Here is a 26,537-nt window from a genome sequence, read left to right as displayed (position 1 = left end):
GGGGGAGGGGGAATGTGAGCACTTTCCAAATGCGTGAGAGGCACTGCAGACCATTTGGGGAGTACTACCTGCCTCCAGTGCTGTATAGGTTTCAGAACTATCCTGGCAGATTTCCCACCCTTTCCCTAGCTGGGCAGTGCTATTGCCCAGTTGCAGCTGCCAACTGGCCAGGCTCTAGCTGGAACCCTTCCTAGTTTTTAACGTGGGAAGGTCTGTGTGCTTGCAGTTCTCTGTAGGACATTCTCTCCACCCAGTAGTGAAGACAGTGCAGTCAAGTGAACATCTTGCAGGGTTTGTGGAGGAATGACTCTTAACCAGACCTCTGTTTTCATCATGACCAGTCTTCTCCTCTGTCCTATGCTCCTATAGTTTACCTTATCCAGGGAAGACTTGACAGGAACAAAGCCAGAGAGCATCTTCACATCAATAATGACCATGTTGGAGCTGCTGCGCTTCCCTGTGTAACTGAAACAACAGAAACCCCTGTCAGGCTGGACCATGCCTGGGGAAGCAAAGCTCAGCTCTCTGCTCTTGGCCTCACACAGCACAGGGAGGCTGGAGTGAATCACGCTGATTGACGGGCTCAGATGGGAGACACTGGGGAGGCCCCCAGTATGAAAGGGCCAAGTATGTGGTAACATCATCAGTTACTTTGACAAGGTCTTTTGAGATATTATGTCTTACAGGCTGATGTCATCAACACATCGATCAGCTCATGGTTCTTGACTTTATAAGAAGAACTGACTACACACAGAAAACATCTCTGCGTGTCCTGTCAGGAAGCCTGGGGAGAGACTTTGGCTGAGGGCAGGGAGTGACAGAACAAGGGGTGATGGCTTGAAACTGGCCAAGGGTAGATTTAGATGAGATCTGAGGAAGAAATTCTTTGGTGTGAGGGTGGTGAGACACTGGCCCAGGTTGACCAGAGAAGCTGTGGCTGCTCCTCCCTGGAAGTGTTGAAGGCCAGGCTGGATGAGGCTTTGAGCAACCTGGTCTAGTGGAAGGTGTCCCTGCTGCTGGCAGGGGGGTTGGGACTGGATGAGCTTTAAGGTCCCTTCCAACCCAGACCATTCTATGAGTCCATGATCTGTGCAGCTAGTTTGTTGATGGCACATTACCTGCTTACAAGGACAATATCAAATTTTGCTGGTTGATCCAGTGGGCAGGAAGCATTCAATGTCTTCACTGAGAGTGAAAATCCAAAGGCCCCCTCTGGAAGGTGAATGTTGTATCTCAGTGCTGTCTGAAAGAGTGGAAAAGCCTTTTGGTCAAGCATGCCAAGTGTTTTTCTTTGCATTCCAGAAAACAAGTGTCAGATTTAGTGAAGTTTCCTGGCAACGTTGCTCTTGGTTTTATGTGGAAGATCCTTGGTACATCAGTGATGGGCACATCAGACTTCTGCTTTTTAACAATCAAGGTGCTTGCACCCAGAGTCACCTCCCAGAGAGAAACCAGTTGTTGATCAGAAAGGACCCTTTTTCTCCACGCTGTGACTCCACAGGAGTCAGAATGTGGGATGGGGAAAAGAGTGCTTAAATAGTTTAGGGAAATAAAATAATTAGGAAAAATAAAGAGAAGTCAGATGGAGAATCATCAAAAACATGACTCTATAGCATGCAGAATGTGAGACACGATGAAGAAGACAGTGGACACTTACTTGCATAAGTACGCATCCACTGCCATTCACTGTCAGACTGTATTTCCCAGGGACCTCAGGAAGGGGAGTCTGTTGCAGCAGGAGCCTGTTCTCATTGTTGACAATAAATACGTTCTCAAAAGGCTTTTTGGAAGTGATCTTTACTATGTTTTGTGTAGCAGAATGGTAGGTGGCCTCACCATAAGCAGCAAGGGCTTGAAGAGCAATGACTGTGTCCTAAAGGAAAAGAAAATAATAAAAGACAATTAGCTACCAATGCAGAGAAGGTCAAAATCAGGGTTCCAGGACAAAGCACAGTTGCTTCATCCTGTCTAAAGAAACTCTGAATTTGTGTATAATTCCAGGATTCCCATATATAAGAAGCCGTTTAATTCTGGCATGCATGTTTGAGGTTGGAAGAAATCTGAAGATCATCTGAAGATTTCAGAATATGAAATCTGAGCAGTCAAACACACTTATAGAGTTTTTTTGTAGTGGTGAAGCATGTGTTTTCTGGGGAACTACAGAACAATTGCTGGTCATATAACAGCTAGGACGTGGTGTTTTATAGGCTCATCCCTGACACAAATAACTATATTTGTTGTTAGTCAAATTACTCTTGTAGAGCTTTAACCATTCCATAGTTAAGAAGAAGAGGAAAAAAAAAGAGTATTTTGGTTTCTCCAAGAGAAAGGGTTGGGCTCTGTGTGAGACAGCAGACACAAAAGAGAAATAAGACTAAGTAGTCAAAGCCCCACTGGCACCTTGAACCAGTGCCTCAATTCCTAGGACTGGCTGGGGAGTGGGAGGGAGTTTTGGCACCTGAGTGGAAGAGAAACCTCCATAGGGATTCTGCTGCCTGATGATCCACTGCACAATCCCTGAGGCCTTTGTGAGATCCTCTTGATTCCGGTTGGGTTTGTAGAGCAGTGCCAACAGCAGGTAACTGGTGATCTCAACTTCAGCTGATGGGGCATGGTCCAGAAAGGAGGGAGATTTTTCTGATGGAGATCTTTCCTTCTGCTCCCAGTGCTGTGAGCCATCTGAAGAAACAAAGATAGAGTGAGAAGCAACCAGAATGGATGATGAGTGTCTATGCTACCTCAGAGACATACTTTGTCCTGGCCTCTTTCTCACAAGTACTCTGTACAGAGCAACAGATGTGCTGTAAATTAACTCTGTAGATTATTTGTGGAGGTTGGCTCATGCGTCTGTACTCACAATATTATCAAGGTTAGACCATGTACCATCAGTAAGATCTGTTCCCTCCTCCCACATCCCAAATTCCTATCATGGCTGAAACTCACCAACTTCCTTTGCTGATTTCTGTAACTCTTTAAGGAATGATGCACATTTTTCTGCCTTGCCAGCTAAGCAGAAAGCATAGGCCATGAGTGCCTGAGTGTAAACATCGTTGATCTTCTCAGATGCAGTTTCCAGGCAAAAAAAGGCATTTCGGACTACAGGGTACTTAAAAAAAACCAAAACAAAACACAACAAAAAAACCAAAACAAAACAAACAAAAAACCAAACAACAAAGTAATGTATGAGTCTAATTCAGGACAGTACTCTTTACCTGACCAAACATTTATTTTCTTTAAACCTGTTCTTCATCCTGTCACTATTACAGCAATGAAAATGCAATTTCAGTTTGTATAGTGACTTCAGGAGGAAAAAAAACCCAGAATTCTTTAAGAAGGAACTCCAGACTGAAACATCTTAGAAATCAAGTAGCTTTTCAGTGTGTTTTGAAGATGTCACTGTATAAACAGAAGACAGTTCTGTTTTTTTCACAGCTAATTCCTTCTGCTTACCTCCATGATAGCAATTCACTCTGCACTTCTATAATCAAAGAGTCTGTTGTCTTGAACAAATCCAACCTAGTAATCTCTATCCTCAGTGATGGTGGTGTAATTTTAAGTTAATTCTGTGGAGTTTTAATAGGTTTTCACCAAGTAAAAAATGTTCACAGTTTGAATGTGTCCTTGCTAATGCATTATTTAATCAAGAAAGTCCTCATAAAGGATATTACAAACTGGAGGCAAACACATGTGTTGAAGTCTAACATCTCTGCTGTAGTCTCCTTTGTACTAGCCACTTTTAAAAAATGGCAGATTGGCTTTTCACTCTGAGGGACCTTTGTTTTCCCAAAATAATTTTTAGTTCCATTTGTAAACTTTATGGATTGACCTGCAATAACTTACTTTCTTGACTGAGCCATGTCTGAAGCTATATAAGTGTGTGGGCTACTACTTGTCAGGTTTTTTTATGAAAAGCTAAAACATGTCACTGAATTTCTTGAGTATCTCAAATAGAAGATCTAGTCCCACTGAGGTCTGTACAATTTCTACTTGAACATTGGTGGTTGAAGAGATACAGAGATGGGGAATTGTTCTATCACAATAATGAGTGCGATACAGAGCAGGGTCACGTTCCCTGGGTGCTCTCTCCCTCTCTCTTTACTACTTGGACAACTTGTAGTAGACACTGGAGCCAATTCAACAATTGGGGACCAATTCCAACTGAATACCAGCAGCTGAAGGTCTCCTTACCAAGCCAGAGTGCCCAGCTTCTAGCATGGCAATGGTGATGTAGGCAGAAAGCGACAGCTCATCGTTTACTCCTCCCTGAAAAATACACAGAGAGAGGAATTTTCAGTGAATGGCAGGAGTGAGAAGCCTTTAAATATGACTTGCCATATCCCAACTGGAAAGGCATGGCTAGCTCTGGAGGAAGTCCACAAGGAAGGAAATCATACGCATAGCAGGGATAACTCTTAAATCAAGATAAGCCAACTGCTGTCACCTCAAAATACATCACTCACTCAAGCTTACAGTCCTGTAATCCAATCTCAGGTGCTCATAAGATGTAAAATGCTGTGTGGGGAAGCTGACTGAGCTGAAAATAGTCACTGTAAGGTGTGGAGAGTTATCCCTTGGCAGAGGACAAGCACTTGGAATAAAGTATAGTTTTTGATAGTAATGGGATAGAATGTTCTTAATGATAAGAGTATAAATTCGACCAAGAAGTAATTCTCTACCACCTTCAAGGCATTGTTGAAGAGTCTCCCAACACTTCGGAAGCAGCCATCTGGCTTCTGTTTGCTTGCCAGCCACATCAAGGTCTGAGCCTGGACATGGTCATCAATATAGATGAAGTGACTAGCTTGTGCAAATGACTTGTACACAAAGGCAGTGAGCCTGCAAGGGAAGGATGAAGCTGTGAGATGAGCATTGGAAGTAGGAACAGAAAAAAATCAGCCCTTCCATTCATGCTAGGCATAAGGATGAAGAGTTACAGCCAGCATGTTGGTAGCTTGCTTTACCTTCGTGTGCTCCTCCAGCAAAGGGTAATTAAAGGAATAGTAGGGACACAGGAAGGGTGTCCAGCATACTCTGGGGCTGATCCTGGCTACAGAGCACTGCAGTGCATTGGGTTTCATGGGAAACAGCAGTCGCGTGAATCAAAAGGTCACTGGGTATTTAGAGATCACCTTCTCCCTGTGCACCCCACTTGACAGGGAGTGAAAAACCATTTGTCTTAGTACTTTCAGAGTCCCAGTCCTAGACAACTCTGTACCTTTGATTTGGCTGGTAAAGATGCCTTTTATCTGCATCATATGAATTCAGTGCAAATTCATCTCTCAGCCATTTCTGCTCTCAGTCACTCACCAGGTGTTGCCTTCTTTATCTCTGGTGCCAAAGATGCTGTAGGACCCATCAGGATGTTTGTATGACAGCTGCTTCTGGTAGCCTGCAAAAACATGGAAGCAGAAGTGTTCCTTAATTTAAAAAACAAACCATATTCTGTTTTCTATCAGGTTTTATTACACTGAGAAAGTATGGAAAGGCAATAAATATCTACCAAACAGTGGGGAAGCCTTGAGGGAGCTTAGATGGAAGCATGGAACATCTTGTAGCATGTAGCATGGGTAGACATAGAAAGAGGGCTGGAGCACATCTCTTATGAAGAAAGGTTGAGGGAGTTGGGTTTGTTCGGTTTGGAGAAGAGAAGGCTCCAAGGAGACTTCATTGTGGCCTTCCAGTACTTGAAGGGAGCTTAGAAATAGGAGGGAGAGCGACTTCGTACATGGGCAGATAGTGATAGGACAAGAGGAGATGGTTTAAAACTAAGGGGAGATTTAGGTGATATATTAGGGGGGAATTTTTCACCCAGAAGGTGGTGAGGCACTAGCCCAGGCTGCCCAGAGAAGTTGTGGCTGCTCCTCCCTGGAAGTGTTGAAGGCCAGGTTGGATGAGGCTTTGAGCAACCTGGTCTAGTGGAAGGTGTCCCTGCTGCTGGCAGGGAGGGGTTGGAACTGGATAAACTTTAAGGTCCCTTCCAACCCAACCCATTCTGTGATTCTATGATTGTCCTGCAGAAACACTGAATCACAGAACAGGCAGAGCTGTGCTCCAACTAAGCTAGCAGGATTAGGATACCTTCTGTGCCTGGTTAGAAGAGGAGAAAGGGACTGAAAGACAGAACCTCAAAAGAAACATGACATTTGAGTCCCAGCAAAATAGGATAAGGAAAGAAAAAGGTAAAGCAAAGGCAGCAGATGTTTTGATGAGGGCAGTCCCGTGGGTCACTGAGCTGCACTACTGCAGTGGTGCCGTACTGCTAGGAGAGTCATACTGCTGCTTCTGCTTCATGGGGCCTTGGTGGGAATTTCAGCGTACATCGTAAGGGAAGCACAAAACTCTCACCGCTTACTAAGTATCCAATGGCCTTGGCTTTAACCTCCTCACTCAGCTGCCCTGTCTTGTTCAGATAGTCCAGGACATAGATGTTGGGTGCAAACAGGACCATGTTCTGCTCCCCACAGCCGAAGGGCATCTGGAGGAGCTGGTGCAGGTTCTGCATGGCAGTGCCCATGATGTCACCTATGGAGGAGGAGATGCCAGTGGGATTAGCACAACTCATGGCCACTGAGATAAACTGTAATTTCCATTCAGTAGGCAGAGTCAGGGAAAATCTATCCGGTGTTGCAAGCCTGTCTGGTACCACAGAGATTTCCAACAAGCATGAAACTCTCAGTGCTGGCTGAGTGATTTGTTCTGTTTTGCTTTGCAGTCAACAAAGAAATCCCTTCCCTGTCTCTCCTTTCTTAGTTTACATTGTCAACCCCAGAAACGCTCCTTATTTTAGTACCACTTCAAACAGATACTTCTTATTAGAAATGAAAAGAAGAAATTCTGGAAACTTCTGTTTCCAGAGGAGGGGAAGGGGAACAGCCTAGAGATGCTACAGTGAACCACGATTTTCAGAATTAACAACAAGTGCTGAAAAGGGTTATGCAAGTGTATCATAGACCACCTCTAAATTGCTATTTTTAGGAAAGAGGTTTCTGGAATGAGTTGAAATGACCAACATTACAAGGCAAATATTTTATGACTAGTAGTCATATAACCAAGTTTAAGTCTTTTCCAGGAAAAGACTGAAAAGATTCCACTAGCATGTCTGATTCACAGATGGGTGAGTGGAAAAACTCATGCTGGCATGAGTCTGGCTGAGATCATAACTCCAAGCTGTACTGCTTCAGAGCAAACCAGTCAAATGCAATACATTTAAATAGAAAAGTGAAGAAGAATGTAACCAATATTTAAACTTCATTTCTCTGATGCAAAGAACATTGCTGGACAGGATGAGAATCAATCTCTTTGCTCACAAGTTTCCCTCACAAAGAGTGGAAATTCACATTTTGAATCCTGAAAAAGCTTTCATTTTATATTTTTACATTTTCTTTCTTTTTATGTTTTATTAATTATATATTTACCAACAACAGAGAAGGAAGCTCTGGCTGATCCTTCCACTACATTTGTAGGTAGATCTAGAGCAACGTCTTGAATAACCGCATCATCTGTAAAGAAAAGTATTAAGTGTGCTTTGGTCATTTATCGAGAAACATTGGTTACAGCCGTGAGTTCTTGGTAGAACTTACACAGTGCAAAACTGCACGCATGGGACAAAAACTCACAGCTGTCTCCAAGAACATCAAGAAAGAAGGGGACGCAGCAAAAGCAAAACAGACCAAATGGTGCAGTAACTGTCATTGCTCAACAGGAATCAGTTGAACAGGGTAAGACTGGTGCTCCCAGGCTGTAGGGTCTGTGAACCCTAGTGACTTCTTCAATGAGACAGTGGGAAGAGCTGGTTGGTCACTGTCAGGGTTGCTTTTGTGCCTTTTCTAGACAGAACTTCCAGGAAACCTTGGAAGCTCTTTGCAGTCAGCACTGAGATGGTGTGGAAGGGAATGTTACATTCCCTCTCCCATTCCCACTAGAAGTGGAAAGCTGCAAGCTACAATTAGCCTTCAAATAGAGGAAGATTATAGCTTCAAGACAAGCCAGAGGAGGTTCAGTTTGGATATTAGGAAAAATTGCTTCTCCAAAAGAGTGGTCAGACATTGAAACAGGCTGCCCAAGACAGTGTTGGAGTCACCATCCCTGGAGGTGTTCAAGAAACATTTAGATGTAGCACCCAGGGATATGGTTTAGTGGGCATGGTGGTGTTGGGTTGATAGTAGGACTGAAAGATGATAGAGATCTGTAAGAGTGCAAACTCCAACATTCCTTTCAGTTCCTTTCAGGACAGTAGTATATAAGACCCTTACCTTTTGTACAGATTAGGGAGTTTTGGGTCTTTTCCCTTCTGATGCCTTCAGGCTGCATGGTGATAAGAAGAAGAGACACGTGCAATGGATGAGAACAAAGCACCCAGAAGAAATGCAATGACAGAAGGGCCACCCCCAGCCCCATCCTCCTGCATCATAAGACAGCTGGACTGAAGCAACAGTTTACAGTTTCATACTTGATGTGGCTGCTACTGAAAGGGAGTTCCCATCATGTGGAGTCTCTCATTTCCAGTTTCTTCTCTGCATGAGGGAAATGTGACTTAGCAACACCCACTGATCCTCATGGAAGAGGACATTAGATGGGAGTGGACTTGGTCTTAGATTGAGCAGCCAGACCCCGTCCCAGACAGAAGAAGACAGATTCAAACCAGGAGCTCTTAAGACAACCTGACAAAACTTTTACTTGCTTTTGGTGGTTTTCCTGTGTTTTTCTTTCCTCACAGAAGAAAGTACAGGACAAACAGTAAGAGCTGTCAGCAGTACCTCAACCAACAGTGTTCTGATCTGAGTGTCCCTGTAGTCAACACTGATGTTTCTAGGTGCTTTGTCTCCACAAGCTTCATCATCCTTGGTCTCTGCAGTAATGCTGAATACTACGTTACCTTAAATAGCAGCAGAAAAGTAGGAAAAATGGACCTCTATCATGCAGAGTGAAGGCTAAACTAAGAAATTTAATCTGATAAAAAAAAATCTACAGATATTAAGTAATGCAACGTAATGAATGATTAGTCACTCTAGGTGAGACACTTGGGAAAAGAACTGATCTCTGAAAATGGGAATGATAAACACACTGCAGTTGCGGAGGAGCTTTTTAGCCCAGACATCTGAAAAGACCAGTGGTAGACCAAGTTCTCCAGTTTGGAAGAAGATTAGGTTTTTCAGGTGAGATATAAATTGATTAGTATCAGTCTCAGGACAGAAAACCAGGTAGATTCAAAGGCACTTACCAATTTCTTTGGGGAAAATATTCCAGACATAGGTCTTCCTTTGTTTGGCACATACACATCCATTATCCTCTGGGGAGATGAGTTTGGTCTGATAATCAAGGGAATCTGACAGTGAAACATTAATCTGAGAACAGAAAAAGGAGTGTGATGGGATGAAGACTTTGTAGCATAGGCAATTGGTACTTTATTGTTAGAGGGGGGTGAGATAATCTCCGTTTATGTCCAGTGTTAACAATGTAGAGCAGATTTAAGGCCTGGGATGATGGCATCAGATGAATCATCCATCAGATGTAACTTTAACAGCATTCTCTTTTGCTTCTCATGACACTCTCCATTCAGATGTTAAATATCCTATGCATACGTCTGATTCCTGAGCAGGGCATTGAGTTATGTTCAGTTGACCTGATGCTGACAGCTTTGAACTAACTTGCAAAGGAAACCACTGATTAGCATTTGTTCTTCTGTTGTAGGAACACTTGAAAAGCAGTTAAGAGATGAAAACCTCAATAACAGAAATCTGTATTTCTAGGATGTTTAAAGCCCTAGGCCTTTTTGTTTTGTTAAGTTGAACTCTTAACAGAGTTTGGAAAAAAAAAACCCCATTCCTAAAATGTGTCTTGATTTTTCCTCCCTTGGTGGTGGCCTCCTTATGAGACTGGAGAGCTGATTTTCAGCATTCAAATCAAGCAGAAGAAATCTAGACACACCTGCCTCTTTTTTTTTCCAGGATTCTTAGATACAATATAAGAAACAAGAAGCCAAACAGAAGATCCCTATTTTTCTTTCTTCAAGTATCCTTTAAACTGTGTGTAAGCTCCTTCCATGCAGAGGTGCAGTGCACCTGTGGTCTGGAGGCATTTTTCTTGGAAAGTACTGAATATTGAGAGCACAGTCCCCCAGCATCTGCGAGAAATAGAGCCTCTAGCTGGGCAGATATTGTAGGGCAAGTACTGGACTTGTATGCTACCTGTTTTGGTACTTTTGGAAATTTTCACCCCGTAGAAGAAGGGTTTGCTCACCACTTCTCATTATTTTCACTTTCTTCTGTTTGGCAAGCACAAGCTCTTCACTTCTTCATACTTTCATATATATCCTTAAAGAAAAGACCCCACTAAAACCATCGATGGCTTACATGACTGTGGATGGTGCATTATGACACTCTTCAAAGCATTTGTTTCCTTCCTCTATGGATCTCTAGTTGCTTATATACCCATCCCAGTCACAGTCCACACAGATCTCCCTCTGTTTTGTAGTAGCTTAGGAGGGCAAATCCAGTCAGGATAATCTATCACAGAATCACACAGAATCAGAGAATGTCAGGGATTGGAAGGGACCTTGAAAGATCCTCTAGTCCAATCCCTCTGCCAGAGCAGGAACACCTAAATGAGATCACACAGGAAGGTGTCCAGGCGGGTCTTGAATGTCTCCAGAGAAGGAGACTCCACAACCTCCCTGGGCAGCCTGTCCCAGGGCTCTGTCACCCTCACTGTAAAGAAGTTTCTTCTCAAGTTTAAGCGGAACCTCCTGTGTTCCAGCTTATCATCAGATAGAATGAGTAGTACATCAAGGAAGTGCAGGGACAGATCCAGTCACCTACACAAATCATTTTGCTGTTTTTTTTTTGTTTGTTTGTTTGGTTGGTTTTTTTTTCAGACTACAAAGGTTGCAGCTTCTTTGGAGATGGGGCAAGGTCTCAAAGTGTATACACACCTTAATGCAGTGGTTAAGGTAGTTGAAGACATTGGCTCTAAGCAGGAACTCTTCTCCTCGGATGATAGAGTATGGCAAGGTCAAGTCCACAAAGAAAGGCTGGAAGGTTGTCAGGGTGGCAGGCATAGACATACCAAATCCAGCTGACTCTTCTACACAGAAGGCACTGGCCCTCCATTCAGTGATGGTGTCAGGGACGGTGTATGAGATGCTGGCTTTTCCAGTAGAGCTGGTAGGAATGGATAACGGATGAGTTTAGGAAGGGTAAGTTTCACACACTTTGCTTCTCAACAGAGGCAATAGGTTTTGAAAATCATCACTACCCCTATTCTGCCTGCAGAAATCCCACACGCAAGTCCCTCTCTGAATTTATCATCCATATCTTCTGAGAAAAGCCCATTTGAAAGTTCTTCCACCCATCATTTCCCGAGTTTGGAAGGAGAACTTGGAATTCTTGCTTTGCAGACTGATATTTTAAATAGAGGTGTCCCTTTTCTTAGGAAGGGAATATGACTTGTGGTATATACATTGTGGGAATAGATGTCTTTGGGGACAGGGTAATTTTATCGCGGTAAAGAGGAGGGCAGATGGTCAGGTGATGATTGAAAGACCTTGGTCTTCCAGGCCAAAAGTTAAGAAGTGGTGGAAAAGAATTGCCACTTTGCAGGACATCAAGGGGCATATTTAGTAACTCTGAAAATCAAGGCAAAGAGAGGGAAGAAGCAGTACTCACTTCATTAAGACTATATCCCAAATCCAAGTTTCAGGGAAGAATTCACGAATAGTCTCAAGAATCAATTTCTTCCCACGTTCCTCTCTAGCAATTTCAGCTGGTAAGAGATAATGAGAATTTAGTCAAACTGGCTTAATATAATGAAGACTCCCAGAAAGGACTGGTTTTAATATGCATGGGCCTGTATGAAGGACAATTAGTGTTTACTCATTTCTTTCTAACTCAGACTATCGGTAGTGTCACACAAATATTAATTAATGTCACTAATATATCTCTGAGTTAGGTATAACCTGGTATCAGAACAAAGAAAGAAAACATTACTTGAAGAGCTTTGGTCTCCAGATATGATCCTGAGACCTAGGGCTAGAACTCAGGTCACTTGGCTCTTAGATCTTTTTGCTGTCCACACTGTCACACTGTCTTTTCAAACCAGCTCTGATCACTGGGAATCAGTAATCAACAGTGTTAGCTTTGTGTGACACTCTGCCCCATTGTCAACACTTCCCAGCATGAAAGTGAACATGAATCAGAAGTGTAGGCGTAAAAGGCTTTTCTGGGGACTGGCCATTATCCTAAGCCATCTCATTCTATGCCAGAGCAATATTCAATAGCAGTACCAATATGATTCATAAGTACTGTTAGTGTCCATGTCACATGAATATCACTTCATTTTAGGAGAAAAATAAAATCTCTTTCCTGTCCCCTATATTACCTGATGATTTGACATGGTGTGTAGAAACCATGAATCCTGAATTCAAGAAATATGACGGAGGTCTTACAGTCTCACTAGTACACACAACTGGCTGCCGAATCTTTGAGTTGGTAAAAAATTTTATGCCCATATCCTGTAAAAAAGAAATTTCGGTGTTCATCATAACCATACTGCAGCTGAGGTTTATTCCATTCCTCCCTCTTCCCCATTACTGCCTTTCCACCACAGAGATGCCCAGAGACATCTAGGCAGAAACTTGTGGGAGCTTTGTGCATGCTGGAAAATCACAGTAGGCACCAGAATCAATTGAGAGTAGATGTCCATGAGGAGAGTTTGTCATGTATGAGTTTTACTAACAGCACCATTTGCAGAAATATCTAAAGCTACATAAGTGGAAACTCACTTCTACAGATTTAAGTATCGTACAGGACATTTACCCTGAGGAACTGATATACATCTGGGCCTAATCCAGACATTACGGGTGTGTAATACAAGCCTTTATGAAAGATGTGGTCAGATGAGACACAGGGTTCTTGGGGGTCATCTTCTAGATTGAGTCCATTGAAGATGTAGCCTTGAAAGTCTTGCAAGGGATGCAGACTGTATATCTGTGAGGGGGAAGAAAACACAAAACCTGTGGGTGTAAAGATCAATTTTGATTACAACAACAGGTACTGCAAATTACCAGGGCTGAGATGTTGGCCTGTTTGAAACAATGCTCTGTTTCCTGGCCTGGAAACTGCTTGAACAGCTGGACCAAGATGGTGGTGATCAGTGGCACAAAGTCTAGTTGGATGCTAGTAACTAGTGGTGTAGCCCAGCGGTCAGTACTGGTCCAGTTGTATTCAACATCTTCATTAATGATCTGGATGATGGGGCAGAGTGTACCCTCAGTAAGTTTGCTGATGACACAAAACTGGGAGGAGTGGCTGATAGGCCAGAGGGTTGTCCTGCCAGTTAGACCAAATACTACATGAAAGAGGACCTCCAGCTGCCAAGAAACAGATGTGTATTTCCTATTATAGATGGTTTATGACCAGCACATGCAAGAAGTGGTAGAAGTCTAACACAGTCTACAACTGTCTCAAGTGGAGAGACACTGTGATGGAGGAGGAGGAAGCGGTGCCACAGTGGAAGGAGGTAATGCACTTTTTCGGGCAGCTTACCGTTTCCGCGGACAGCTCTGTCTTGGATTTGAGGAGCAGCACACTCTGATCCACTGCCCTCACAGCACAGAAGGAGTTGGCAGCAGCTTCAATGACTAAACTGACGTTGGAAGCTGAGCGCATCTGCTTTTCAGAGAACTGCAACTGGACCTGAAATTTGTCAAACAGATGTTGGTGTGGCTGATCCCTACTGCTTGAGGTGCTCTGGATATCCGTGTGAGTGGAGGGCAAGGAGGAGAGTAGAAGGCTCTTCTGTTAAAGCACGAGGCTTTTCTGTTAAAGCACAGATAGTCTGCCTGGAGAAGGATGTCTGGTCTCCACTGCCTGAAGAAGGATGTCTGGTCAACTCCTCTGTTGACCAGACCTCCACTATAATGGAGGCTGAGGCCAGATAGTCTGCCTGGAGAAGGATGTCTGGTCAACTCCTCTGGTCAACTCCTCCACTATAATGGAGGCTGAGGAATAAACACATTTAGACTCCTGTGATAGCTTAAATGAAGCCTACCTCGAGTGATTTAAAATAAAGTGTGATTCTGTTGCTGCTATTAGCAAATCCAACCTTGTTATGACACAGACTGCATGTAACAAGCACGACAGTGAGCAAATCATATTCATACTAGGTCCATGGCTCACCTTAGGAAATCTAGAGCAGATTGTGGTTTGAATCTATTCAGAGCAAAATTTATTTCACACTTGTGAGAGGGGAAAAAGTATGAGGGGAAGACCACATCAGGTAAATGGAAATATTTTACTCAACCTTGCTTGTTTTGTCTTCTCCTAATGTTTCATGTTTTTTAGCTAAAAATTAGAAAAATCAGAAGAACTGAGGATTAGAAAAATCCTAAAGGTGAAATCTGATTTTAAAGTCACAAATCAAAATGTTTCGGTGGAAAAAACATGGAAGGAAAACTTAAACTCCAGATTGTTATTTTTTGCTTTCTTTTCTATGTATTTAGTTCTACTAAAGCCAAAATGCATTTTTCAGCAAAAAAGTGTAAAAAATTAGACTAAAACATGAAGTGGGATAAGACTAAAATGTGTTCATTATGCTAAAGAACAGGCAGTCTAAAAGAAATAAGACACTAATTTAGTTCAAGAGAAGCAGGAACCATCTGGGGGTAGCGTGGGCTTCCTGAAAAGTGGTTTTTAATGTTAAAAGAGGATTTACCTTTTGACGATAATGCCAGGAGGTGGTGGTAGAGGAGGGATATAAGGAAAAAAGATAAAAAAGGAGAATGAAGAGGCTGCTACTGAGAGAAATGGATGGAAACAAGAAATAAAACTGGAAACCTGTTGTGAATGCGTGCGTAAAAAAATTGTATTTATCTGACAGTGGGTAAGATTTGCTGTATCTTAGTGTCTCTCACCTTGTTTTTGAAACACTTCTCAACTGAGACTCGGACACTGTCTGCCACCAGCTCCTTGGCAGGGTGTAAGGTGTATACCAGCAACCGAAGGGCTGGAGCCATTTCCTCAATGACCACAAGTGGGATGGTGAAAGTGCCATTTTGGTCTGTTAGAAGAGAAACAGGGACCAATAAGGAGAGAAAAACAAAGATCTGCTGTAGTAGTAGCCATCCTCAACTGCCATATAGCTGTGTCGGTCAGTGGAGCAACCTGCACTTAGATGATAAACTGAAAAATCCTGGATTTGCCACGAGGTGACACGCCTGCCTTTAGATCCAGATGCTCTCAGATTTATTGTGGGTTTGAACATGCGGATAGATTGAGACAGCCCCATAAGCCAGGCACTCTGCACTCCCTACATTATCCTTCGGGAAGACCTTTACAGGACACTACTTCTTGACTTACATCAATTGATATAGTTGCTGGACTAAATCTGACTTTATAGTGATATTAGTGACAGTGCTGGTATCATGCACACATGGATGGATGGAGGGAGATACAGCCCTCCCAAAAGCTGCTGTATACATCCAGAAAGGCTTGTCTTGGTCCTCAGTTCAACCATCACTCTTTTTTGTTTTAATGCAGAAACATGGATTGGCAACTGTGGTGGTTTCCCTTGGCCAGTACTGGGCTGGCAGCCAATACAGCTGCTCACTCCCCCCCACCCAGGGGATAGGGGAGAGAATTTTGGGGCAAGGGTAAGTAAGTAGACTTTTAGGGTGAGATAAGAACAATTTAATCATTGAAATAAAAGAAAATTAAAAATAATAATGATATTAAAACAATAATGGTAATATTAATAGTAGTAAAATATGCAAATGAGTGATACCCAGGGCCATTGCTCACCACCCGCCCACCAAGCCCGGCCCGTTCCCAGATAACGATCCCGGAGGAGTGACAATCCCGAACCGAAACCACAATCCCGGGAGAGCCAGAGCCCGAGCGAAAGCCAGAGAGAGCAAGAGAGGAAGAGCCCCTCATGAATCTCCTGCCCATGGGGGACAGGAGATGGAACAGCCCCTTGGCAGAGCCAAATGCCCATGGAGCTGATCCATTGCAATATTCCTCACCCCTGAGATCTTGCCCTTGCAGACGGACAAACACAAAGTCCTTTACTGCCAGGGACACAAATGCAACATGGGGATGTTCTCAGCGTTTCTCTCCTAACAAATCCCAGCTGAACCCAAATCCAGCGCTGTTCCAGCTGCTGAACAGAAACCAGCTCTGGCCCAGCTACACACCAGGACATCAACTTAACTTACCGGCTTGGATATTAACTTTGATTTCCCCCGTAAGGACAATCTTGCCTTTTGCCATGCCCTGTGCAGAGAAGAGCAATACATTTATGGGTTGGTAGAGTTTGGAGGGAGAAAGCAGCAATCAAGTTCAATGTGCACTGACAGGATGATCAAGGCAACTACATTGAGATGGCTTCAAATGTTTGAACACCAGCCTTAGGGCATGCTGGATGCTGCTGCTCCTGCTGGGGCCCTTGTCACTGGTCAGGAAGCAGAGGGAAAAGGAGGGGAAGTAGAAGGTAGGGAATACCATACTGTTCCTTGGAGGAAAGGGACAAGAACCCTGGTCTGAGATAATATGAAGGTGGTTCCTTGCTATGAAATAGAGTAACATGGCTGGAAATGGGGGTCATTTTTCCTGATTGGGTAGTTTTGCCAACCACCTCAGTGCCATTTCTGTCCTTGGGTTGTTGGCCATTGTGCTGGCTGGTAATCCAAAAGCTGGAAGAGCACTCACAGCTGTAATTGCTGTGGAAGGACAGCCAGAGAGCTGCCTGGTCAAGCCATTTCAGCAAACCATGCACCATCCCCACACTCACCACGTAGTAGAAGTTCATGGTGTTGATGCTCTTGTATCCTTCTGTGTTCAAGACATAATGCACTGTAATCATCCTCTTCTGCCCACAGCTCAGATCTTTCCACACAGGTTCAATCCTCACAAAACTGTTAGTCCAGGAGTAGAAGCGCTGGATGGAGAGAGATGCAGCAGGGTAGGAAGGCTCTATCCAGCCTTCAGAGTGGCACTGGTCACTGGTTTTGTAAGTTGCCTGATCAGGAGAGGGAGTGGGGAAGAAAAAGAGAACAAACATATGTCACTAGGGAAATCATTATCACATGCTGACATCAAAACAATTAGTTCACACGATGCATATATTTAAGAATTGTATCTAAAGCCAAACTCTTCAGAAAAAAGCAGCACAAGCCATTGCATTGTAACAACTCAGGTGTTTTCCTCATTTCTTTTATGGCAGTTTTTGAGAGTTCTAGAACATGAAATAAACAAAAGAAAGCGTGTTTTTATTGCTGGAACTCAAACCTCATCCTATCTTTTCTGCCATCTCTCTCCCTGTCTCTATTCAGCCTTGTTTTGTACTCACTTTCAGACTGATCTCAGGATCAAACATTTTGGATGTGTCAATGCTAAACTCTGCAACGCCGTTATCATCAGTGGTGAAGTTGTTTGTGTTCTTGTTATTGACAAATAGCTGAATAACCTCATTGGAAATAGGAGAGTTGTCTTTGTCTACCAGCTTGATCTGTAGAAGAGAAGGTGAGACATGTTCAATGTGTTATCTTTCTCTGTGTATACTGATGTTGTGCACTGCTTTTGACTCTCCACACAGCAGAATTGCTTGTTCTTCTCCCTTCGAAGCAATACTTGAGAACTGTAATGTCTCTCTTCACTTTCTGGCACCTGTCGCAGCTATTTTATGAGGTTTGGAGCAGGAGCTTCCTCAGCATCTGCTACATCATTGATAACATCCTTTCATGGAGCAGGAACTTATGGCTTATTTCTTTCCTGGTCAGTCCCTTCTGACTACACATTGCCACTTGAAAGATTTACTTCCTTTCCTCCATTTTTTCTTTTCTTAGTCCTGAGAGTCTGCTGCTCATACTTCCAATGTCTGAATGCCTTGTCTCCAGATCTTTGTTGTGAACACTTTTCTGATTCTGTCCCCACTGTATCTGTTTTTTATGTGTTAAACAAGCAAATAAAAAATAACAGACACCACTAGGTAAATTCTAGGTTGCTAGAACTGAACATTAATTTGAGGGTTTTTTTAGAAAAAGGTGGCAGAAGTAATAATATATTAAATACAAGCCTAAGAGACGGACGATCCTCACTGTCCAGAAACAGCATGGAGACAAATGACCTCTGGAACAAAAATAACATTCAAGAACTGAAAGTGTTCAGGTAGATGTTGATTTCAGTGGGACTGAATGCGACAAAAGAGAAGGTGTAAAACATATGGCCAGAAACAGATGTTTCATAGTGCAGTGAAGGGCTGTGTGATGGCACCAGGACAGGGACTGGAATGGGTTGCATTTTGAAGTATGAAAGTATGAATATCAGTGGCTTCCAGACAATAGTTCCCCTGGTATGACCCTCAAGGGTTTGTTTGGTTGGGGTTTTGGGGTTTTTTTTGCACAAAAGTGAAGAAGCAGCTGCCATTGTCACCCGTTTTGTCTCCAAGATGTGACAGCGTAGTCTCCTCTCACATGTCTTTCAGCCTGTTCAATCTCTAATGTGTTTGAAAATGTGTGTGTTTGAGGAATTCACTGTGGCACATCACCCCAGGGAGCCTGCTGAGCCCCATCCTCCTGTCAGGGGTGATAAGGTGCACAGCAATCTGAAGAATGGAGCAGGAGTGGGGAACAAGTGAGACATTTATACAGACATCTTCCAGAGGGGGAAAAAATCCTTGAAAGATAATATTTTCTTTCCTTTCAGTGCTACTGGTAAGATGCCCCCTTATCCTTTCCTCATTGAAAAAAAGCTGAACTGATGGAAAGAGAGAGATTTATCCTTATTCTTTAAACCACTGACAAAGTTATGTGGGATTTGTCATGAAAAAAGAATCATGAAAAGCTTTTTTGAGACAGCAACTGTTGTTATTTCTTTGATATTTTTTCCCTTAAGTTCCTTTCACTCTTTCTTCCCTCGTCTCCCAGTGTTTTTATTAATCTCTGGCTGGCATATGATGGTTAATACTGAAGAGAGAGTCTGATTTATATCAAGCTTAAAATGCAAGTTAGAAAAATGCTAGTTAATGGATTGTTTTGATTAAAAGTATTTCTGTAAGAATCAAACTCGGAACAAACTAATTACTCTTCAGTATTCAGAATTATCAGTAGGGCACTGTATATAAAGAAAGAAAGAGGAGAACACCTCCCCAGACAGCCTCCCAAGTGTTCCCATCACTGTTATCATGTCATTGCATCTCAGTCATCTTCAATACAAACTCTCTATGCCCTTGCTTACCTGCCCAAAGTAAGGAATTCCTCTCCTGTAGTGACGATCCATGTTCTCAAACTGTATATTGCTCATCACCCGAGTTATGGAAATAGACTGAGTAGCTGTAAGTTGCAAGCCTGTAAGACATGTCCAGAGTTAAGGAAAGACCTACTTTGTCTTGCATCTAGCTTCATCAGAGTTAGTGTGTGCCTGGAAATGGTCGCTGTGCTTATGAAAATGGATCTTCTTCTTCAGGAAGACATCCTTGTACTCAGCAGGCAGAGGCTGAATATTTCCTACACTCTTTTTCGGTCTCATCACCGTTGCTGTTTCTGACTGTCTAGAGAGGATTACCTGTTCCTTTCTCTGTGACAATGGCTTTCACATTGAGATTCCTCATGTAACCAATGCGATTTAGCTCAAAGATGCTGGAGCTGAAAACCTGGGAGAGACAGCCCTCTGTCTCCAGCTGGAAAGGGAAGAAAAATAATCCTGTTACCAAGGATCACAGCTTTCAAAGGATGCTGGCAATACACAGGACCCTTCTTTAGTGAGTGAAGTCTTTTCCCATTACTTTTAACATGTTTCCTACAGGACTGATGGAGACATCACTGTTTGCATTTCTCAGATGGGAAATTGAGTCATGAGGAAGGAACAGGACCTTCTTCAGGCTTGTAGGAAACCAAGAGAGAAATTAGATGCCCTTAGTTCCTAGCTAGTGAGTAGAGTGAAATGAAGCATGAAGAAGAGAAAAAAAAATGTGAAGAGCAAAGGGAGAGAAGAAAGAACACAAGAGAGGACAAGCACAAAGAGAAATAATAATTATGCGTCATACATCTTTCGTAAATGACTGACAAACTGGGCTTTTCTTGCACCTCCCATAAGAATCAAAATCCCTGCACACGCTGAGCTGGACTTTTCCTTCAACAGGCTGGCCATAGGTGTACCTAGGAGAAGAGGGTATAGGTCCATGAGCTGGTGCTTGAAAAATTGATTTAAGCAAATATATGCAGGAATAGGCTCAGGATGAGCAGTGAGCTGGGAAGCCAGAGAATGGAATAGTTTCACACGCTTTTCCTAACTTTCCTGCTGTTATGAAAAGATAATAAAAATCAGAAGTTGAAATATTAATGAGTTCTATTTCACCCCTAAACACATGGACTAAAACCACACCTTAAACATAAAAATAAATACATCTATAATCATGATGAACAGACATGGCTATCGACCAAATTATGACCCTTGTCTCTATTCTTCAGCTTAGACTGGAGCTCTAGACTCACTGAAATCAAAGCAAAACTCCTCATAGCTGCAGAGGGATCAGGTTTTCAAACCTGGATTCTAAATTCTGAGATTTTGGTAAAAGAGTAAGCAAGGTTTTTCTGAAGGTCTAAGCTTGGAGGGGGAGTTAAAGACAGCTGAAACCCTAAGACCCCTGCTAGAATTTAGTGGTACTCTGCTGTATGAAGATCTCCCTCTGAAGTGGGTTATTGGGAGTGCACACATCCTACTTTAGCAGCGGACCTCTCAAAAGAATTATTCAACCCACTAAACACCAGTTGGAAGAGAATACTCACACAATAAAATCCGATGAGCACACAAGAAAATTAAAGCTCCAACCAACAAGTCAGCTCTGACCAACCACTACTGAGTTCCTATTTATTTTAGTTTCTTCTCTAAGCCCTGTCTCTTTTCCCAGTCCTTGGGAAGTTCTTGCTCTTCAGAGTATTTCCTAACCCCTCTGCACCTGGTACTTACACTCCACAGACTTTCACTGTGAATTCTGAATCCAGGATTGTAAGGCTTTCTGGTGCAGTGACTGTGACATCAAATTTTGGCAACACTAGAACAAAGAATAAAAAGAAAAAACCCAATACTGGCACATTATCAAATGGCAAGCCCTCCTGAGATGAAAGACAAAATGAGGCTATAGGATCAGCGTTAGTCACAGATGAAATGAGATCTCAGAACTGGGGTGCCAAAATGATTGAGAAGTGGCCTAACCTGTCAAGGCTCACTAAAGTATGTCTACAAAGTTTTGAAGAGAAGTCAGGACCTTTGAGGTGAATCTTGTGATGTCTAGATGCCTTGCAGAGCTTTGGACATGGCTGGGAGAAGATTAGTTTGTCAGAGCAAAATTCACAATCAATTTATTAATTTTTTATGTAGATTATTTTCCTGGCTGAAACTATTCAAAATGGTTAATTTCTCTACTTTGCCTTTTTGCTGTTTTATTGGGGTTTTTTCCCCTCTCCAGTTCTTAATGACAACTAGTTGAAGTTGCATTTACCAGGAAGCTGCTTAAAGTTTTAGCAGTCAAAAGGCTTGATTGGTAGGGGCTCAACTCTAATAATGTTTTCTACTCTGAATAAAAACAACGGGTGGCATTTACCATATTCCTCCACAAGGAATGAGTGATTTGTTCTATCTCCTGACTTCTTTGCTACGATAATTTTGTAGTTCCCCAGGACAGGCTCTTCAGTTAGTGGGAATTCAATCTGGATAATGTTCATCTCTGATGTCACATTTTGCCACTGAAAGATTCTGTTGCCCTGTGGATCCTGAAGAAAAAAAAAAAAAGAATAAGGATACACTGTTTGCCATGGAAATCTTTTGCTACTAGCAACAAAACCAGAAATAAAGAGAAAAACAGGGCAAGTTACTTTAACTCATTGGGGAAGTTGCTTAATGCATGTGCACTGAGATAAATTATGCCTTAGTACTCTAATTATTAATGTTGCTAGCTTCTCATTTGTTGATCTCAGATGTAGGCATCCTCTGTCACTCTAGGTGTTAGTCTCAATCATCAGGGAAAGTTCCACAATACTGCTTTTCCCTGCTTTTTAGTATGTATTGCTCTAGTTTCATGTTAAGGAGAGAAAAAAACCCCCTCCTTCTTCATGCTTGCCCTTCAGCCAAGCTTATCCCACACAAATCTTGGTCTTTAGTAACCTCAGCTTTTTTCAGCTGCTGGAAGAAAGCAGGAAGCGTTTCTTCTGCATTCACTGAGGTGTCATTTGCTTCTGAGTATATTTTGTGCTGGTTAGACTAAAGTAAATTAATTCACACCATTTCCTTGAGCTGTTTAATGCACTGACTGCAGGAAAACGCAAGCAGAGCTCCAAAGATGTGAGACATGTAGAGCTTCAAATATGAGTTTCACTGTAAAAAAAATAAAGTCACCTGACTTTACAGTATAACACGAAAACTTGCAAGAATGCTGTCTAGACATGAACTGCAACTGCTGTTTTTAAAAACCCCCACAAAATGCTATGGAAGAGTTAACATTGCTAGTAATTGTATCCACAGCCTGTATTTGTTCAGAACTTTCAAGCAGCACTTGGGTTATGAGAAGATACACCCCAAAATAAGTTGAGCAAACTGGAGGAGGTGGAGTGGAATCAAAGGCATAAGAACAGTACGACTTTTGACTACTGAGATGAATATAGGTGTATTTTCCATAAGGTTAGTAAACCTTAAACAGCATCCTGGGATTTTATAAAGTTTATGCTACTTTCTGCCAGTGTACTCAGCAGCAGGATCTGGCTGTGTGTGGACACACACAAACTGAGGTAAGCACACATGCCCTAGATTTTATCTTTAAATGTGTAAAACTGCACGGAAAAAAAAAATTCTCTTACCTGAATGGCAATCAAGGGGTACTGAAAGAGGAAAAAACAAAGTGTGAAGGGAGATTAGGTGGCTGAGCAAATACTGATTAATTTTCCCCAGGACTGTGAGAAATGTTTAACCAATAATCAGTATAATGCCAGTAATTGGAGATCCTCACCTCTTATCTTAATCAGTTTAATAGCAGTTTTACTTGGGCTCCTCACCCAGCTAATTAGCACCAGCTCATTTGGTAACACTGTGCTGTCTTCTGCACTACAGCCACATGAGAGAAGGACAGTAAAGACCCTTCTATCTCTTGGCTGATGTAATATAACCATGAAGACAGCTTGCTGGTGATGAAAAGAGTGCCTCTGATAAAATAAACAATTATAGAATCACAGACTGGTTTGGGTTGGAAGGGACCTTAAAGCTCATCCAGTTCTAACCCCCCTGCCAGCAGCAGGGACACCTTCCACTGGACCAGGTTGCTCAAAGCCTCATCCAACCTGGCCTTCAACACTTCCAGGGAGGAGCAGCCACAACTTATCTGGGCAACCTGGGCCAGTGTCTCACCACCCTCACACCAAACAATTTCTTCCTCACTTCTCATCCCCGTCTCCCCTCTTCCAGTTTCAAGCCAACACCCCTTGTTCTGTCACTCCCTGCCCTTGTCCAGAGTCCCTCCCCAGCCTTACTGGAGCCTCTTCAGGTACTATGGTAACAATTTTCATTTTTATCTCCTCATTTCTGAAATGAGTAAAGTACTAGCTGAATGAGCTGCTAATTTTGCAAGCAACAATTACTGAACAGTAGTAGGAGGAGACTGAATTCTCTGCCATCAGGGCTAAAATAAAGTCTGCAACAACAAAGTGGAGGGGTGTTTGAGCCTCTTTTGCAGCAGTAACAGGAGGTGGTGTGTCAGGAATCCAACCTGCTGCACACTTGCACTCTTCTGTGGGACTCTAACCTAAGGGTGGCTTATAGCATGTGGTTGGGAAGTCGTGTTAATTCTTTGGCATTTAGTCTCTCCAATATCTTATTTTATCCACAGCAACAGTTTATTTAAAATTTGAGAAGAGGTTGTCTCCAAGCAATTTTAAATCCAGGGGAATATGACTGGTTACTCACCATCTCCTGAACAGGTTTAAAGTTGAAATCCAGGGCAACAACACGAAACATCACTGGAAAGGCAAGGAACAGGTGTTAGAATTAACTGTAGTTTATTTGGCTGAGCATGATGTTTTGCATTTATTAGTGCTCCCAATTTCACTGGCTCTTCTAACAGTCCCACTCACACAGTATACAGGTAATAAAATGCATCTGAAGGTAAGAGAATCCTTCACAGACTTTGCCGAGGGGACTTTTCCCCAGCATCGAGTTCTCACAGTCTTTCATGAAAGTTTGCTTAACCTCAGAGAAAGGTTGAACGGGGTGAATAAGAACTGCTGGGCAGGTCAGGCAGTCTCAAGTGACAACCATAACTCTTCGAGTGGCACGATGTAGGCAAATTTGTTCCTTTTAATTTCCCCACCTCTAATGCAGGGTTTGTTGCTTTGAACCTATGAACATTACAAATATTAATGGGACTAGGTGAAATGCTAGTTTTTCCCAATGTGGTGTAATTCTTATTAGTTCAGTTTTTTTTTTTCTCATCTTATACATGTTTTTGCCTTATTTTCTGTTTTCACAGCATCACAGAGTTGGTTCTCTTTACAAGAGAAAAACTGAAAGGAGAATGATGAATTACTGCCAAGGAAAAACATAAAAACATATTTCAAAAATGCCTTTACAAAGCATTACCTTTACATCTTTCAATTTAGTCTACTGCTTCCCCAACTCAAAACCAAGCAATCTGATGAATAATCAAAGCCATGTTTGTGGGATACCTTGGTGGCAGCAAATTGTGATTAGTAAGCTTTCCTTCAGGCTATGTATATAAGTAGATAGAACTCATCCCTAATTAAAGTATAGCTGATCCAGTCTAATTGCTATATTATTTGGCAGACCTCTGGAAAGAAGTATTCTCGTAATATTTCCTACAGTGTTCTAGCTGTGTGCTAGAAGCCTTAAAATCTAGAAGTGAATTAAGGAATAGATCTGGATAAATGGTTCTTTGCATACATGTAGCCCTGTTTGATGGCCAGAGGAAAATTATGGACAGGGGAGTAGAATAAGTGCAGGAAAAACAACAACACAAAAATAAAAAGTCCAAAACCCATCAGAAACCAGAAGGTAAATAACATGATTTTGTCATTAAAAACTTATAATTAATTTTAAAAGAATGCATTTGACTCTTGGTCTTTAGACTATCTTTGGTAGTGACCAGCATCACAAAAAGACTGTGGGAGCATTTGTTTCATGCCAGGCATGTAAGTAGTGATCTAATCACCTCTTTCCACTATCTTGGCCTGTCACCAGTAATGAAACAGCAGCAGTAAGAGTTCCTCTGTTTTTTCTGCTGGGAGGAAGGGACAAAGAAAATAGTGGAGAGCATGGGATAACAGTCTCCTGCCATCCTGAAGATGACTCTCTGAGCTCTACAACAAATACTTGCAATGGTTTTAACAGAAACTCTTCCTAGAGTGTCACTCAGTCTGAAAAACACTCAGCAGAGAAATTCTATCTGAAGAAATTGTTTCAAGGAACATGTTATAAACAACATAGATATTCACCACTCTGTCCTGGTTTGTAGATGGGTTTGTCTGTCTGCATGAAGACAATGCTTTCCATGTTCCAGATCATCACCGACCGCCGCTCTTCTAGGCTGACTGTGGTGCCCTTGGCAGAGAACGAAATGAAAGCCAGTGGAGCAGAACTGACAGGAGGAATCTGTGAGGAAACAGAAAAACAAGGGGAGGTTGCTAGTCTGGAAGTCATTTGCACCAGAACCTATTAAACAGCTGTACCTGTGGCCTGGACTCCTACAAAGAGACACCCATTTCACTTCCATCACCTTTCTTGGGCCTTTTTTATTTCTTATGTAATTAAAAATATCTCCTGGTCTGCTACTATATCTCCGTCCTCTGCTTCCTTTTTCCTTCAACAGATCTTATTTCTTCCATTGCTTGTTCCTCTCCTGTGTTCTCTGCTCTACTTTTCCTGTCCCTCCTTACATTTCTTTTCCATTGGAACATAAATTAAAATTAATTTACCATAAAGTTGAAGCACTGTAGACCATTGCTTGCTGTCATGGTTTTCTCAAAAATAGTGGTGTTAACAGCACCATATTCTAGGATGACTCTGACAGATAATGTCTCATTGAGGTTAAGGAACTGCAGGCAAATCTGACTTGGAGAATTGGTTTGGAGGACAGCAGGCACCATCAAGACATACTGCCTGTGAGATCCAAAAATCAAAGTGATCACATCATAGTAACAGGAGAAACAACCTCAATAGGATGAAACAAATACAAAGCATTGTTATTATTCAGAAAAGATGAGTCATGACAGAATTTAATATTTCAAGTAAAAGTAGTGGTACTAATTAGCACTGTCTTTAAAGCTTTATACTGAATACTATTAGTAATAACATGGTAGTTCTTACGGCTCAGGTTCCTTTGCAGCTGTTACATTCAGGAGAAGAATAGCCAAAAGAAACTTCAGCCACATTTTTCTCACTGGCAGACAGAAGAAAGAGATAAGCTCTCTTCCCCAGAAACATTTCATTGCCTGCTAGTTTAACAGCTCTGCAACGTTCCTCACCGAGTGCTCCAGAGGAAAGGAG

At 42.3% G+C, this 26,537-nt stretch overlaps 1 protein-coding gene across 1 annotated transcript; it reads right to left on the bottom strand.

Moving 5' to 3' along the window:
• Positions 1 to 320: 320 nt before the first annotated feature.
• On the bottom strand, positions 321 to 26,537 carry LOC104521108 (ovostatin; the record flags this gene model as incomplete). Its single annotated transcript, XM_010163007.2, has 32 exons — positions 26,358 to 26,537; positions 25,967 to 26,150; positions 25,487 to 25,643; positions 23,943 to 23,995; positions 22,844 to 22,864; positions 21,595 to 21,763; positions 20,961 to 21,045; positions 20,038 to 20,149; positions 19,557 to 19,671; positions 19,230 to 19,339; positions 17,344 to 17,502; positions 16,786 to 17,013; positions 16,211 to 16,268; positions 14,909 to 15,054; positions 13,542 to 13,691; positions 12,813 to 12,983; positions 12,376 to 12,508; positions 11,664 to 11,760; positions 10,931 to 11,159; positions 9,221 to 9,344; positions 8,757 to 8,875; positions 8,253 to 8,304; positions 7,416 to 7,499; positions 6,346 to 6,522; positions 5,308 to 5,389; positions 4,680 to 4,836; positions 4,189 to 4,263; positions 2,944 to 3,106; positions 2,459 to 2,679; positions 1,658 to 1,873; positions 1,119 to 1,243; positions 321 to 465 (listed from the first exon to the last, which is right to left on the bottom strand). Coding segments are annotated over exons 1-32 (4,239 nt in total), but the record flags the coding sequence as incomplete, so codon positions are not given.

Source organism: Antrostomus carolinensis, unplaced genomic scaffold (assembly GCF_000700745.2).
Source record: "Antrostomus carolinensis isolate BGI_N321 unplaced genomic scaffold, ASM70074v2 scaffold3052, whole genome shotgun sequence".
NCBI lineage: Eukaryota > Metazoa > Chordata > Aves > Caprimulgiformes > Caprimulgidae > Antrostomus > Antrostomus carolinensis.
The sequence above is the reverse complement of the archived record's forward strand: the minus strand, read 5'-3'. Positions and strand labels throughout refer to the sequence as shown.